At 48.7% G+C, this 13,552-nt stretch overlaps 1 protein-coding gene and 1 pseudogene across 1 annotated transcript; one reads left to right on the forward strand and one right to left on the reverse strand.

Annotated features, from left to right (window-relative positions):
- Window positions 1–1,337: 1,337 nt before the first annotated feature.
- Window positions 1,338–4,188, reverse strand: LOC123068409 (beta-fructofuranosidase, insoluble isoenzyme 3-like; annotated as a pseudogene).
- Window positions 4,189–9,315: 5,127 nt separating this feature from the next.
- LOC123064588 (E3 ubiquitin-protein ligase SINA-like 5) lies at window positions 9,316–10,936 on the forward strand. The gene is made up of 2 exons (XM_044488041.1): window positions 9,316–9,753; window positions 9,919–10,936. Exons 1-2 carry the CDS (start codon window positions 9,526–9,528, stop codon window positions 10,630–10,632), a joined length of 942 nt encoding a protein of 313 aa, XP_044343976.1. The 5' UTR covers window positions 9,316–9,525; the 3' UTR covers window positions 10,633–10,936.
- The last annotated feature ends 2,616 nt before the right edge of the window (window positions 10,937–13,552 follow it).

A 13,552-nucleotide genomic window follows, 5' to 3' on the forward strand; every position in this document is an offset into this window, starting at 1 on the left:
GCGGGCGATACTGTCGTTGGGTGGTGCAACGACGAAGAAGAGCGGGCGATACGACCGCTGGATGGTGCATCGAAGGGGAGACGCGGGCAATTGTCGTTCGAGCGGCGACATGGAGGGTCAGGCGGTTGTCGTTCGGCGGAGCGATGACATGAAGGCGGCGAGGACGTCGTCGCAAGCGAGACGTCGGGTGATTGTCGTTCTTCGAAACGACGTGGAGGAGGTTGACGGGAGCGGTAGTGCCGAGGTGCGGTGCTAGAAGATCTCGTCAAGATCGTCGTTCCGGGGTGCGAGGAAGAGGCGACAAAATTGCGAGCTGTCGTCAAGGTGTGCACAGGAGTTCTTGTAAGGTGCGTCCAAGAGCTGAGGTGTGTGAATCTTCTGCTGCAGTTGAGATGCGTCACTGGCAGGAGAGTTGAGAGTGAGAGCGGATCGAAAAAGGAAATTGTGCCTTGCGTTTCGGTTCGTGGTAGTGGAGTTCCGGCGTGTTCATATAAAGTGGAGATGAGTTGCACGTATATGGCAAGTTGTTTTGCCGTCGGACAAGAGGTGTCGTTTGATAAGATGTGGCATCGGCGACACTGAGAAGATGTGAAGATGTGACGGGTGAAGAGATGTGTCTCCCTGTGTGCAAGCAACCGACGTGAAGATGAAGATCAACGTAAAGATGAACGCGCACCGGTTAAGTTGAGTTCCTTCATGAGGCTATGCGTTTAGTCTGCATGTAGCACGCTAAATTGTGGCAGCGTGGCTGGTAGTCCGGATAATCGTTGGTTTCAATTTTCAAGTCGGCACAAAAGTATGATGGCGATGATGTGGTGGCCATCGTTGCAAGAAGAGAGAAGTTGTGGTCCGGTAAGTCGCGTCACCGGAGACAATCGACGGGACAAGATGAAGAGGTGATCTTCTGCGTGTCTCATTGAGTAAAAAGTGTCGGATGTTTAGATTAGGGGGTGAATGTTGGAATAATCCAAACATTATGGTAGTTAATTTGACAAGTACAAGTTATACGTGTGTGAGGTTCTAGTCTTCAATTAGGATTAGTACTAGGGTGATCAACGTTGCCGGTTGATTAGTTAGGAAAGTGTATGATGTCTTTGTGCTAGTAGTCTACGTGTGCTAATAGATTGGGAAAGCTGAGACCGGTTGGAATTGGAGTTAGCTTGGTCGTGTCCTAGTATGGTAGTAGTACTAGTCCGTATAGGTTAGGAAAAAGAAGTCATGATCGGTTGCTTGGAGTCGGCTGTTGCACCTATATATATGCATCAGCCTGCGTCATTGTAACAGAGAAAAGAAGAAAAGAGAAATAAAGTGGAAAATAAGGGCACGACAAGGGCCCTTGGCTATCGGATTTTTGTGCACGTGTGTTCGTGCAATTTGATGTGATCGATCCTGTGGGAGAATTTTCAACGTCATCCACTAAAACCTTTATTCATTCCCATGTTTCCGTGGGCAGCAAGTGTACAACTACATTTTTAACGTCAGCATCTCCTAACTGATCCATCTCAGCGAAACTAATAAGCTAGCTAGCTACGGCTAGGCTAGGCTACTTCTACTCCTCGATCGTCCGGGCTGCTGCTACTGCTCCAGCAGCTTGTTCATCGTGGGGGTCTTCATCTCCCACGCGTGCAGATTGGTGATCTTGATGTCCGACTCACCGTTGTTGAAGACGAAGAGGTGCGCGTCGTCCCCGATGGCCTTCCTCGGGTAAACCCTCGTCAGGACACACGTCTTTCCGCCGGCCCCGAAGCTCTCCGCCACAGAATGGTCAATCTGAAATGAAGTTCGCGACATGGTTTAGACCACTCTTGCAACGGTTTAATCCACTCCAGAGCATACACTGATCATGTGGTTACATATATACGTACCAATGCTCTGAGGGCGATCTTCTTGGTCTTGGCTATGTCGACGTTGACAAAGCCGGCGAAGGTCGGCCTGTAGATCTGTGACTCGTATGATGACCTATTTGATAGCGACCATTGGGAATTACTGTTGGATCTGGATCACTGGATGCATGGATAATCCAACATTGCAAGTTTTATACCATGTAATGTGACTTTGGTGAGTTATATCTTATATGTTACCTTGTCGGGTCATTACGCATGAGGACGACGTAATTGGCGTCGTTGGTCTTGAACACCCTGAGGAAGACGGCCGTCCTCTCCTCGAGGTCATTGGAGGCCAGCAGCCAGAGCCCGAACGGCCCAACGCCACCCTTGACGTGCGAGATGAACTTCTTGCATAGCCCTTGTGCGTCGGTCCGCCACGCCGGGTCGAGCTTCTCTGCCTTGTCCAGGTTCCTGATGGTGAACGCCGCATCCACGTCCAACTGCACCGATTTGAAGCCGGTGACCTCGAAGTACTTGCCGCCCTTGACGGCCTTGTTGGTGACATTGACATGCTTTGAGCGCAGTGACTTGACCTCCTCCAGTGGCCATTGGATCAGCTGTCTCCCGCTTCGCGACAGGAAGATCTTCCTTGGTATCGCCTGAGAAAATCAGCAACAACAATACGTCTCGATCTCAGGCTCTCAGCACGTACGGTGGAAAACATACTAGCAAAAGTAATTTTGTTCATGTGCAAGCGTAGCTAGTGACCTGGATGCTGGCCCAGCCCTTGTGGCGGTCGTCGGTAACGGTGTCAGACTCATTGGCCCAGCCCCAGAGCACTCGGCGTTTCTTGGCCGGATCAAAGAAGGACTTGGAGGCGTAGAAGTCACCATAGTCGTAGTGGAGGCCGTAGTCATTGTCCGGGAAGGCGGGGTCAGGGGTGTACCTATCCTTGTCGTAGTCGTAGGTGCCGACGGTGTTTTAATCGTACCGTGTCAGTTCTAGACTCACCTTCAGCACGTACTTGACCTCCTCGTCCACAGCATGGTCGTGCAACTCCACGGTGTACATGTCTCTCTGATGGTGACGGTTGCCTCCGGCCACAGCCACGGGGTAGAAGTCGGAGCATTCCCACATTCCAGTGAGCCTGGTGTGCAACGAGTGGTGCACCTTGACCCACTTCTGGAATTCTCGGCTCCGGTACAACACCGCAATCCCACTCATGTTTTCCTTGCTGCCCACCACCAACCTCAAGTGTCTGCACATATATAAGGTACAACGTATATTCTTTATGTATAAGCATAGCACAATATATAGTTTGGGGGTAGGAGGGGTGGGGGGGGGGGGGGCACCGCCCCCCTCCCCCCAAGCTCTGAGCTAACTTGTGAAGAAAATTTGTTCGGAGGACCAAGATGGGAAGGGAATTTCTTAGTGCCGTGAACGGTAATCTTGCACGTACCTATCTCGATGAAAAGAAAATGTATGTGTGCATACCTGTCGCGCCCGTACCAAACTGTCGTCGTTGATACCATGGTCGGGGGTGATGATGGGGTTGTACTCGGGCTTGACCCACTCGCGGAGGAAGGGGTCGGAGAGGTTGGCCAGGTATGCGACGTTCTTCCTGGTTCTTATCGGGGTCGATGCCGGTGTACATGATGACCGGGACGCCGTTGGGCAACATGGTGGTGGAGCCCGACCAGCAGCCGTTGACGTCGAAGGGCTTGGTCGGGTAGATCGCAGGCTGGAGGGCCACCCAGTGGATGAGGTCGGTGTAGACGGAGTGCGCCTAGATGATGTTCCCCCACACGGCGCCCTTGGGGTTGTACTGGTAGAAGAGATGGTACAGCCCCTTGTAGTACATTGGCCCTGCATCCATCCGCACGTACGTTTACATATTAGGTGCACAGTGCCATGCAAACATTTTGAACGAATTTTCTTCACATAGTGTAGGTTTAGATACATGCTGGGTCGCACAGCACAGTGCCATGCAAATATCCACACTAGTTACTAGTTAATTGCTACACGTAGTCACGTACCATTGGGATCTGATTGGTTGTTGCGTCGTCATGGGAAGTAGGTCAATGCCATGCAAATAAAGGCGACGAGGAATGAGCAATGGGCCGTTGAAGAAGGAGATGATCCACAAACATGGAGAGGTAGATAGATGGAAAGAAAATACGCGCGTACCATTGATCCAGTGCCTGGGGGGCTGGAAGTGGTAGCCGGTGCGCAGCTCCGTGGCGACCTCCTTGGCCTCCAGCGACTGGAGCTCCGGGTAGACGACGTGCGACGCCTGCACCGCCGTCGCCGCCGTCCAGCACAGCAGCGACACGATCATCAGCGCCGCCGCCGCCGTCCCCATTCCGTCCCCTCTTCTCTGAGCACCCTCCACCTGTACGTATACCAGAGTAGCCTGAAGGAGACGTAGGAGATGAGTGAGTGAGCAATGCGGTGTGTGGTCCGTACGCTTGTATGCAGGAGTATTTATAGATGAGTTTGGATAGCAGTACACATGGGATGAGTTAAATTTCGTGTTTTGACCCTTTTCGGAAACCTATTCAAGATTTGACCCTAGTCTGATTTTTTTTTTAAGATCTGACCCTTTTGCTACCGCCAGAGTCCATGGCGGTAAGAAACATCGCTACCGCCAAACGGACTGACGGTAGCCTGCATAACCCTACCGCCAAGGTGCTTGGCGGTAGGCACGAGCACGCACTGTGTTCAATACTTAGAGGTTTTTGGCGGTAGGGCATGTAACCCTACGCCAAGGTCCTTGGCAGTAGGCTGTTATACCCTATCGTCATGGTCCCTGACGGTAGCAAAAGGGTCAAATCTCAAAAATATTTCAGACTAAGGTTAGATTTCGAATAGGTTTGGAAAAAGTGTCAAAACACCAAATTTAGCCGCCCTGAAATCCTACGATGGATTCCACGCACGCATGCATGGAACGGAGCTAGTACTACAGGGTCAGGGTGGACCGCCCGCGCGCATGAATAATAGGCCACGGACGGGCTCTCCTTTCCTAGACTGGATGAACTAGCCAGCCAGGGTACGATTTGACCGTACGTGTCACCACGCCCCGCATGCATGCATGTACGTATATCCGCTGGTCCACGGCGAACGTCTGCGCGGCGTGCTGCTGGCTGCTTTGGATACGGCGACCGCGTAGCCGCCGTAGGTGGATAGGTGCACGATGTTTCATGGGTTAACTTAACTCCGCGCGTGCCCCTCCGGCCGTTTCATAAATTTCCTTGTACGTGTAGTAGTACTTCCTCCGTTTTTATTTACTCTGCATATTAAAGTTGACTGAAGTTAAACTTCATAAAGTTTATCCAAGTTTATAGAAAACAATATAGAAATTTATCATGATAAATCTATACGATGTGAAAGTACATTCAATAATAAATCTAATGTTGTTGATTTGTTATTGTATATCTTAATATTTTTTCTATAAACTTGGTCAAAGTTTGTAAAGCTTGACTTTGACCAAAGCTAATATGTGAACTAAATAAAAACGGAGGGAGTACTAACTTAGAACGGGCTTGATTTGTAAAACGCCATCAAACTATCCTAGGCACGTGCTCGATCTGTGTTGTTGAAGACGAGTGTGCTTCATTGATTCAGTTTTGAGGAAAAAAACAAAGAACTCGAATTAATACAAGTGCTAGCATCAATTAATAATGTCGGAATTGGAGGGCCTTCTTTGATTTACATGAATTTTATCAGCATTCTATGACAGAGCGTCCATAAAACTCAAAGTCAACTGAAGAATACTTTAGTCAGCCAACTCTTGATGGCTTCAATTTTGGCCTCGTCCAATTCAGGTCTCTGCAGAGTCAAAACATGGCCGAGGAGTGTTGATACTCGAGCGACGCAAAATGTGCACATTTCAGGGTTGCCAAACAAATGTAAATGCTCATGATGTTCAGGAAGTGGCTCGCTATAAATCAATGTATCATCAAATTAAGTAGACCACAAACTTCTTTCCAATTAAAGTGACTGTTATGTACTGCAGCTGTTTAAGCAATGTCAAATTGTTATGTACAGAAAGTGAAATTGGTATGCAATGAGATGTTTAAGCAGAAATGTTTTTCTCTCTGTTGCATTCCACAAAACTATAGTAGCAGAAGAGGGGACACTTCTCTCTATACGTATAGTAGCTAGCATCGACCAAGGACGGAGATAAAAGAGGACACTTCTCTCTATTAGCTAGCTAACACAATATGAAACCCCTAAATTAACCCTCCAAAACCCCTAAACCCCGCCTTTCAAAAAAAAAAACTCCAACTCCTACCAGCTGCTGACGCGTGGAGGCCTTTTGGTCCCGGTTGGTATTACCAACCAGGACTAAAGGTCCTCTTGCCTAGGCGCGCCGCAGCGGCCACGTGGAGCCCCTTCTGTCCCGGTTCGTAAGTGAACCGGGACTAAAGGGTTCGGGCTTTAGTCCCGACCCTTTAGTCCCGATTTTAGAACCGGGACTAAAGGGCCTCTGGAACCGGGACAAATGGGCCGTTTTCTGCTAGTGGATAAGTCCTAGGTTTGTACCCAAGCTTGATTGTCATAACAGGCCTGTGGAAAAGCTGCCAGCGAAGGCTCTGACCTCTGAAGGTGCCGATGCAGTGCTGGTGAGAGGGGAGGTGAAACATGCTAGGAAGGATTACCATACTGGCACTCCTAGGACAAGTCCTAGGTTTCAACTGAAGCGTGAACATTGCAAGGGGCCCGGGCCCATGGAAGAACCGGCAGCCGATCACAGGAGGTTCCGCACACTAGAAGAATTAATTTCCTCTCCTGACACTGAAAAATCTGCGAAGACCCCCTCTACCAACTCTCTGAACTGAGGTAGCTGACTGAATACTGAATATGATCCCCATGAAACTTTCAAACTGTTGTTGCTCTAGATTGTCTCATGCATGTTTACGGAACCACCATCGTCGCATTTGTGGTTTGGTCGGAGCTCACGATTGTATCTCAGAATTATATTCTCATTGCACCAAATCCATCTACAGTGTAACCTGCGTCTGACTGTTTACCGCAATACTTTCGATGTTCATGTGCATTTCTGCGATGCAATGTCTGACAAGCTGCTGCTTCCAGTTAAATATCTCAGAAAGACTTTGAACCTGTCTTGTTTGTCATTCACATCTTGATGTACTTGTAAAAGGTACACGTCTGCTGTTATTTTGGGACTTGAGAAAACTACCAGCAATAGATTGAAATTTGTGAAAGCAACTACACTGTTAAATTTGTGGATTTTTTTTTTTGTATTTTGGTACACGAAGCCTGAAGCTATATTCCAGTTCTGTTCACAGATGAACTTACAATTGTGAAGGCTGAATAACATCAGTAGTGCAAGCTGAGATGTAGGTTGAAATTTGTGAGCAACTACATTGTGATGTTTGTTAAAACTGTGTTTTGTATGCGGAGCTTGGAACTATATATTGTAGTTGTGGCTCACAGAGGAATTCACAACAGCGAAGGTTGAACAACGCCGTCAGTTAGTGCTAATTGTTTGAAGTTTTTTCTTTTTGGCGAGGGTACGTACTTGAATTTCTTCCCCCGAGAATATCCTCTCCTAATTATGTTGTGCAAGCATATTCATATTCTGGATACATATTGTCTGAAATCGTCTCATATTTTCCAAATATAGTTCAGATCACTAAAACATATAACTGATGATATTCAGGACAGGAGTGTTCTTGATAAGGCCCAGAAATGAAGATATATCATACCAGGATTTGTTTGAACCATAAACACGGACTTTTGGAGCTGCCATTTTTGTCTTGAAAGTTCAGGTTGCTCAGAAAAAAAAAACCATGCATATACAAGATTTGATGCTAACTACGAAGAGAAAATTGCAGACATGCCATATGCATGTAACAAAAACGGGAAGAGATCAGGCAATAGTTGGTGAGTGCGAGGAACTTCTTCTTCTTCTTCCTAAACTTGTACTCTCTCCGTCCGGAAATACTTGTCATCAAAATGAATAAAAGAGAACGTATTTGCATATATTTTAGTACTAGATACATTACTTTTTGTCCATTTTGATGACAAGTATTTTCGGACGGAGGAAGTAAAAGGCTAGAGTAGACAATATTTTATAAGTTCAAGTTATAAGTTCAATTCTTTTCTTCTTGTCGAGATGCACATTTCGATCTCCCGAACACATGAAAGAAGAGAAAAACACCAGATAGATGTATGGAAGTAGTACTTGAAAGAGTGGGCATCCATACTTTTGCACGGAAACGGCAATGCAAGCCATGGCGTGAGTGGCTAGTGCAAAGCATTTTACCTTTCTTTTTGAAGCTTGACCCTGCAATGAGTGCAGTGCTAGCTGTGAGCTGATGGTGCCTGTCTCGTTCCCATGACGGTATCACTGTTTCTGTGAAAATCGGTCCGGCGAGGCGATGTCATGCCATGGATGCTACGTGTTGGTGCCGTTCCTTCGTGGAGAAAAACACCATGGATTTTTTCACAGCCCTAACTAGGCTGCCGCCACGTGGAAAATGATCTGCTGCTGCTTCCCCCTCCCGGCTGTCGAAGTGTGGCGCCGTCTTCTTTTCGGAGGAGCAGCACCGCGTGGCGGTCTTCGTCCGGGGATGGTGCCCGATGACAGAGATGGGTGGTCGGCGGTGGTGTGTCGTAGCTGCCGCACGTGGGCAATTCATATGGCCAATGGGGTGTCATAGGTTATTTTTGGGATTTTATCACCTCTCTTGATTGTGCATACATCCGCCCTACTAAAATATATATGAGCGCCAATTTGTTGACAAAGGATTTCGCGAGCCATATGAATCTTCTTGCCGAGCACAAAATTGGGAGGGACAACCAAAAATTGCCTCTTTGCGCATTTAAGGGCCCTTCTGGATTGTGTGTGCACCCTTCCTACCATAACATCGGAGAATTCACAGATGTCGTGGCGACTTGAAGCACACAAGACGTTCACAAAATCAGGAGGGGTAATCGAAAAACCAAACGTTTTCACTCTCTGCTAGCTGGCATACTCTTATGCTATCCTTGGAGATTCATGAGCTGTAGTCATTAAACGCCCAAAGCTCTTGTCTGATGTATTATTATCTAAATTATCGAGGAAACCTCACACAACGGACAGGGCATGCGGTAGGACGACGCTGCACCGCAGCTGGGGGTTTACTGGCTTACCAGGTGCCTGTTTGGGCCGGCTAGAGGCAGCCCAACTGGGGAGATGTCCATACACAGGCTGAAATAGAGTGGAAGGACAACTATTTTTTTTCTTTTAAATACTCCCTCCGTCCCATAATATAGGAGTATTTTTGACGCGTTATGGGACCGAGGGAAGATTAAATCCAATGAAGTTTGGGGGAAATGAGAATCTGAAAACAAAAATGAAGTTTGGGGGAAATGAAAATGAGAAGGCAGAGCTTTTCGCGGGCAAGGCTTCAAAAATCAAAATTTAAAAGGAGGAGCGGAAGATGTCTCTGTCCGTCTGTCTCTCCTTCACGTGGCCACTCCCCCACCCCACCACCACCACCGCCCATGGCTTGCCGATTTGACGCAAAACTGCTCTGCTCTGCACACCCATTCGCTCTCCTCCCGTGCTCTGCTCCGCTCATCCAGAGTCACAGCAACTTCTTCCTCCTGGCCGCATTCCCCTTCCCCATTCTCCCAGTCCTCGCGCCCGCATTCCCCTTCCCCTCCTCTGCGCCGCGCCGGCAACAAGATGGTTCGCACTCGCGGCGGCAAGGACAACTGGGTGTTGCCGCCGGACGCCGGCGTCCCTCTCGGTGACGACGGTGTCCAGCTCAAGGAGGAAGAAGGGGAGACCGCAGCGACGGTGATGGCGGCCGCCGCCGTCGCCGCCCCGAGAGTGGAGATCGCCGTCGATTTCGACAAGTCCCTGCTGGACTGCCCCCTCTGCTCCTTGCCACTCAAGCCTCCCGTCTTCCAGGTACGTACTGTAAAATGGACCATCTTTGCTTTGCTTCCTTGCTCGATGCCGGCCACTTCTTCCGTCTCTCTCTCTCTCTCTCTCTCTCACACACACACACACACACACACACACACACACACACACACACACACACACACACACAATAATTTGCTTCTTGTGCAGTGCCCGGCGAAGCACGTGGCGTGCGGCCCCTGCGCCGAGAGCCAGGCCAACAAGTGCCCGGCGTGCGACGGCGCGTACGAGCGCGACGAGGGGGCGGACCGCTACCTCCTGGCGGTCAGGGTGCCCTGCCCCAACCAGGCGTACGGCTGCGGGAGCTCCCTAGTGTACTGTATGGTGAGCGACCACCGGCTGGTGTGCCCGCACGCGCCGTGCCGCTGCCCCGAGCCCGGATGCGGGTTCCTCGGCCCCCCGCCCGCGCTCCGCGGCCACCTCGCCGAGTGCCACCAGTGGCAAGTGACCGACATCGCCTACGGGTCCGTGCTGGAGGTCCAGATGCAGGCGCTGGAGCAGGGGCGGCGGCTGCTTGCCGCGGAGGACGGGGAGCGGCTGTTCCTGCTCGTGGCGAGCGAGCGCGGCGTCAAGGTGGTGCGCGTGAGCGCGGCCGCGGAGGAGGAAGGGCCGGCGGCGTCGTGGTACAGGTGCAAGGTGTGGGTGCACGCGCCCGTGGACACGGACACCGGCCACATGGACGTCGTGATGCTGGACGCCAAGGGGAGCTGCGCGGTGCCCTCCGAGGAGGCGGCCATGGGCGCGGGTGGCAGGTGCCTGTCGGTGCCGTCCGTCGTGCCGGCGCCGGAAGGGGGAGGGATCGTCCTCCGTCTCCGCATCGACAAGGAGGTCAAGGCGAGCAGGAGCCCCCGTCCCCGTGGCTGATTACTTACTTGGTCACCTTGGGCTCCTTATTATCTACTACTCGCCTTAACCTGGAGTACTATATATATTTACCATGGTTGGACATTGGTGATTTGGTAGTGAACTGGTGGTAGTGATCGAAGGTTGAACCATGGTTGGGCTTTGATTGATTCTGTCCATGGCAATGTTGGCCAATGTATCGCGCAGGCTATATATGCAGCTGATCACTGGTAAGTGGTAACTAGTGATCCTACTTGGCTTGCTTGCCTGTTCATTTTACTGCCGCAGTTCTTGCGAGGATGAATAAATGTCACTTTGTAGGATCTTTGATTGCTTGTTTGTGAAATCTGAATGTAGCAGCTAGCTAGTCCGTCGTAGGGAAACGCTAGTTTAGCACATGCTGCATAGAGAACATAGACAGCAGGCAAAGTAGTCAACATTTCGGTGGATACACGGGTGTTCTTGCTAGGATTCCAAAATGGGAGTACCTTGTAACATGTTAACCGTCGGTGTGTACAAGCTGAAAATGCAGCAGTTATGACTGAATTTCCAATCCAGTGGGTAGTAGTGGAATGCTACTAGTCTAGTTGGTCCTACTATGTAGAAGTAGGATCTTAATTATTGGTGTCTCAAAACTGAATATTGTTTTCCATGATGTTGCCGAGGAGCAGCCGGCCTGTTTTCAATCTAGTGGGGAGAACTGGGGAAGTGAAATGCTTGTTTGACCGGCCTCTTACAATGCAGTAGATGATCTTTTTTTGGCTCACATTGCGCTCTGCTGCTATGAACTTTTGAAAGGACCGCGCGGCGGGAGGCATTGCACACTATCGCGTGTTCCTCCAAAACCTGTGTTTCTTCGTTCCTGCTGAATGTCATTCCAATTTTCTTATTTTCTTCTGTGTGAGGCTGGTCATGTTTTGTGTTCTCTGTGCCATCTTCAAGGTGATCGCTCGATCGGCACCTGCTCCATAGGTTTCCTGTTCCTACGTTGACTTTCTTTATCTGCGGAGATGGATGCCTGATAGGTTGTAGGCTGCTGCAACACACAGGGCACCTGGACACGCTGAAACTTGCCTGCCGTATTCTCTGAAGCTTGTATGTGATATGCTTGTGGATTAACATTTCCATGGCATAAATTGCAGTCATTCCTTGTTTGCCTCTCAAAGCTATAGATGTTCCATTTTACTTTTCTGGATGCTGCTGTTCTTGATGTGATGACTGAATGGCACCTTTTACGATCTTGATTGCTGGCTTCTTGAGAAGTCAATATGTAGCATGCATATCTACTGGGTGCTGGTTTGTTGCTATGTAGGATCTTTATTGTTGGTGTCTCAAAACTAAATATGGTTTTTCGTAACATAACTTGAGGAGCAGTTTGTTCAGTAAAATTGGAGTTCAGTAATATTGTTTTTATTAACTGAATGTTGCACATTCCTCTTCCTAAAAGTGCATCAATTTAGATGCTTTCCTGTTTTTTATTGGGAGTAAAATCAAGAATCTTTTCTCCCTGGATAGTAACAGGGCAAAGGAGAAAGTTGCATGATGTTTCTCTGTAATTTAAGAATGTAACTGGATCAACATGTTGCTGCTTTAAATTGCAATTATTCCTTTTTGCTTTTTAATACTCCCTCCGTCCCAAAATAAGTGTCTCAACTTTGTACTAGCTCTAGTTCAAATTTGTATTAAGTTCAAGACACTTATTTTGGGACGGAGGGAGTACTTGCTTGGCTCCTGCTATTCATAGCAAAATGGTACCGTGCAGGATCTTGATTGTTGGTGTCTGAAAACAGGATTCATAGCAGTTCAGACTCAGTTTCCAATCCGGTGATTTGTAGTGATTGTTGCTACTGACTGTTATGTTAAATTTTCTTACATCGCACGTTTTCTGTCGTCTGCCGATGATGGGCAAATTTTGTGTTTTCTGTTGCCAAAGTAGTAGCTATTCCTTGCGCAGACATGAGCAATTGATCGATGCCATGAAAGTGCCATGTTAAAACGAAATGGATGGCTGCAACGAGTCCATCAGCAACCAGCAGAAAAGAGAAATATGAGGGTGGATTTGTAAATTCTCATTGCTACTACCAGATAACGGCTGCACCTTCATATGTCCAGCAGGTTCTCTATTAAACCACTCTATCACCTTGCACTTATGGTCGCCGACCAATTTCGGTTACAACAAACCTCTAAAGAGACTGCCCGTTCATGCTACTCGCTGGCGAAGACCAGTGGGCGTAGCTTTGCACTAGTTCTAAGAGATGCACCTCCATCGATGTGTTATCCAATTAAGTTCTCTATAAGAATATTGTGAACGTGGGTGGTAATCCACAACGAATCAAATTACCGATGAAACCACAAACCAAAGAGTAGGCGTCATGGTCTCTCATGTCTACAATAGCAGAATAATTAACGAGCACAATAGATAGTCTCGATCCATATGCATGTAGTTCAAACAAAATATATGAATTAAGAGGCTCAGTTCAGAGAGATCCCAAATCATTAGTACTTAAATCAATCAATCGTTGGGACATGTCCGACCTGAACCAAAATTCGATAAGGCTGGTAGTAAGTACTTCCTCTGTAAACTAATATAAGAGCGTTTATAAGGAAGTACTATATATAAATACTGAGCAGAATTGAAACCAAAATAACTAATCACATCGCTCCAGAGCATGTTCAGTTACCTCAGGTTGCGTCAGCGCAAGTTGAGCGACCTCAGGTTGCATCCTCGGCTGCGGCGGGTGGGTCGTCCTCATCCTCTTGGGCTCGACAAGCTCCGCATGGATGGCCTTCCTCTTGGGTTGGGACTTGGGCGGCGACTTGCCGGACTCGGGCTCGGAATCTGGGACTTACCTCATCGTGCTTTGCAGTGGTGGCGGATGGAGAAGCCTCTAAACCAAGTATTGACGCAGCACGACTCCTCCTCGACGCCGGCTCCGTCGGA

Source organism: Triticum aestivum, chromosome 3B (assembly GCF_018294505.1).
Source record: "Triticum aestivum cultivar Chinese Spring chromosome 3B, IWGSC CS RefSeq v2.1, whole genome shotgun sequence".
Classification (NCBI taxonomy): Eukaryota; Viridiplantae; Streptophyta; class Magnoliopsida; order Poales; family Poaceae; genus Triticum; species Triticum aestivum.

Bases quoted from the DNA above. Each gene is read 5' to 3' on its own strand.
- LOC123064588 (XM_044488041.1), top strand. From the start codon at position 9,526: ATGGTTCGCACTCGCGGCGGCAAGGACAACTGGGTGTTGCCGCCGGAC. The intron at 9,754-9,918 runs GTACGTACTGTA...CTTCTTGTGCAG, and splicing joins TCAAGCCTCCCGTCTTCCAG to TGCCCGGCGAAGCACGTGGC.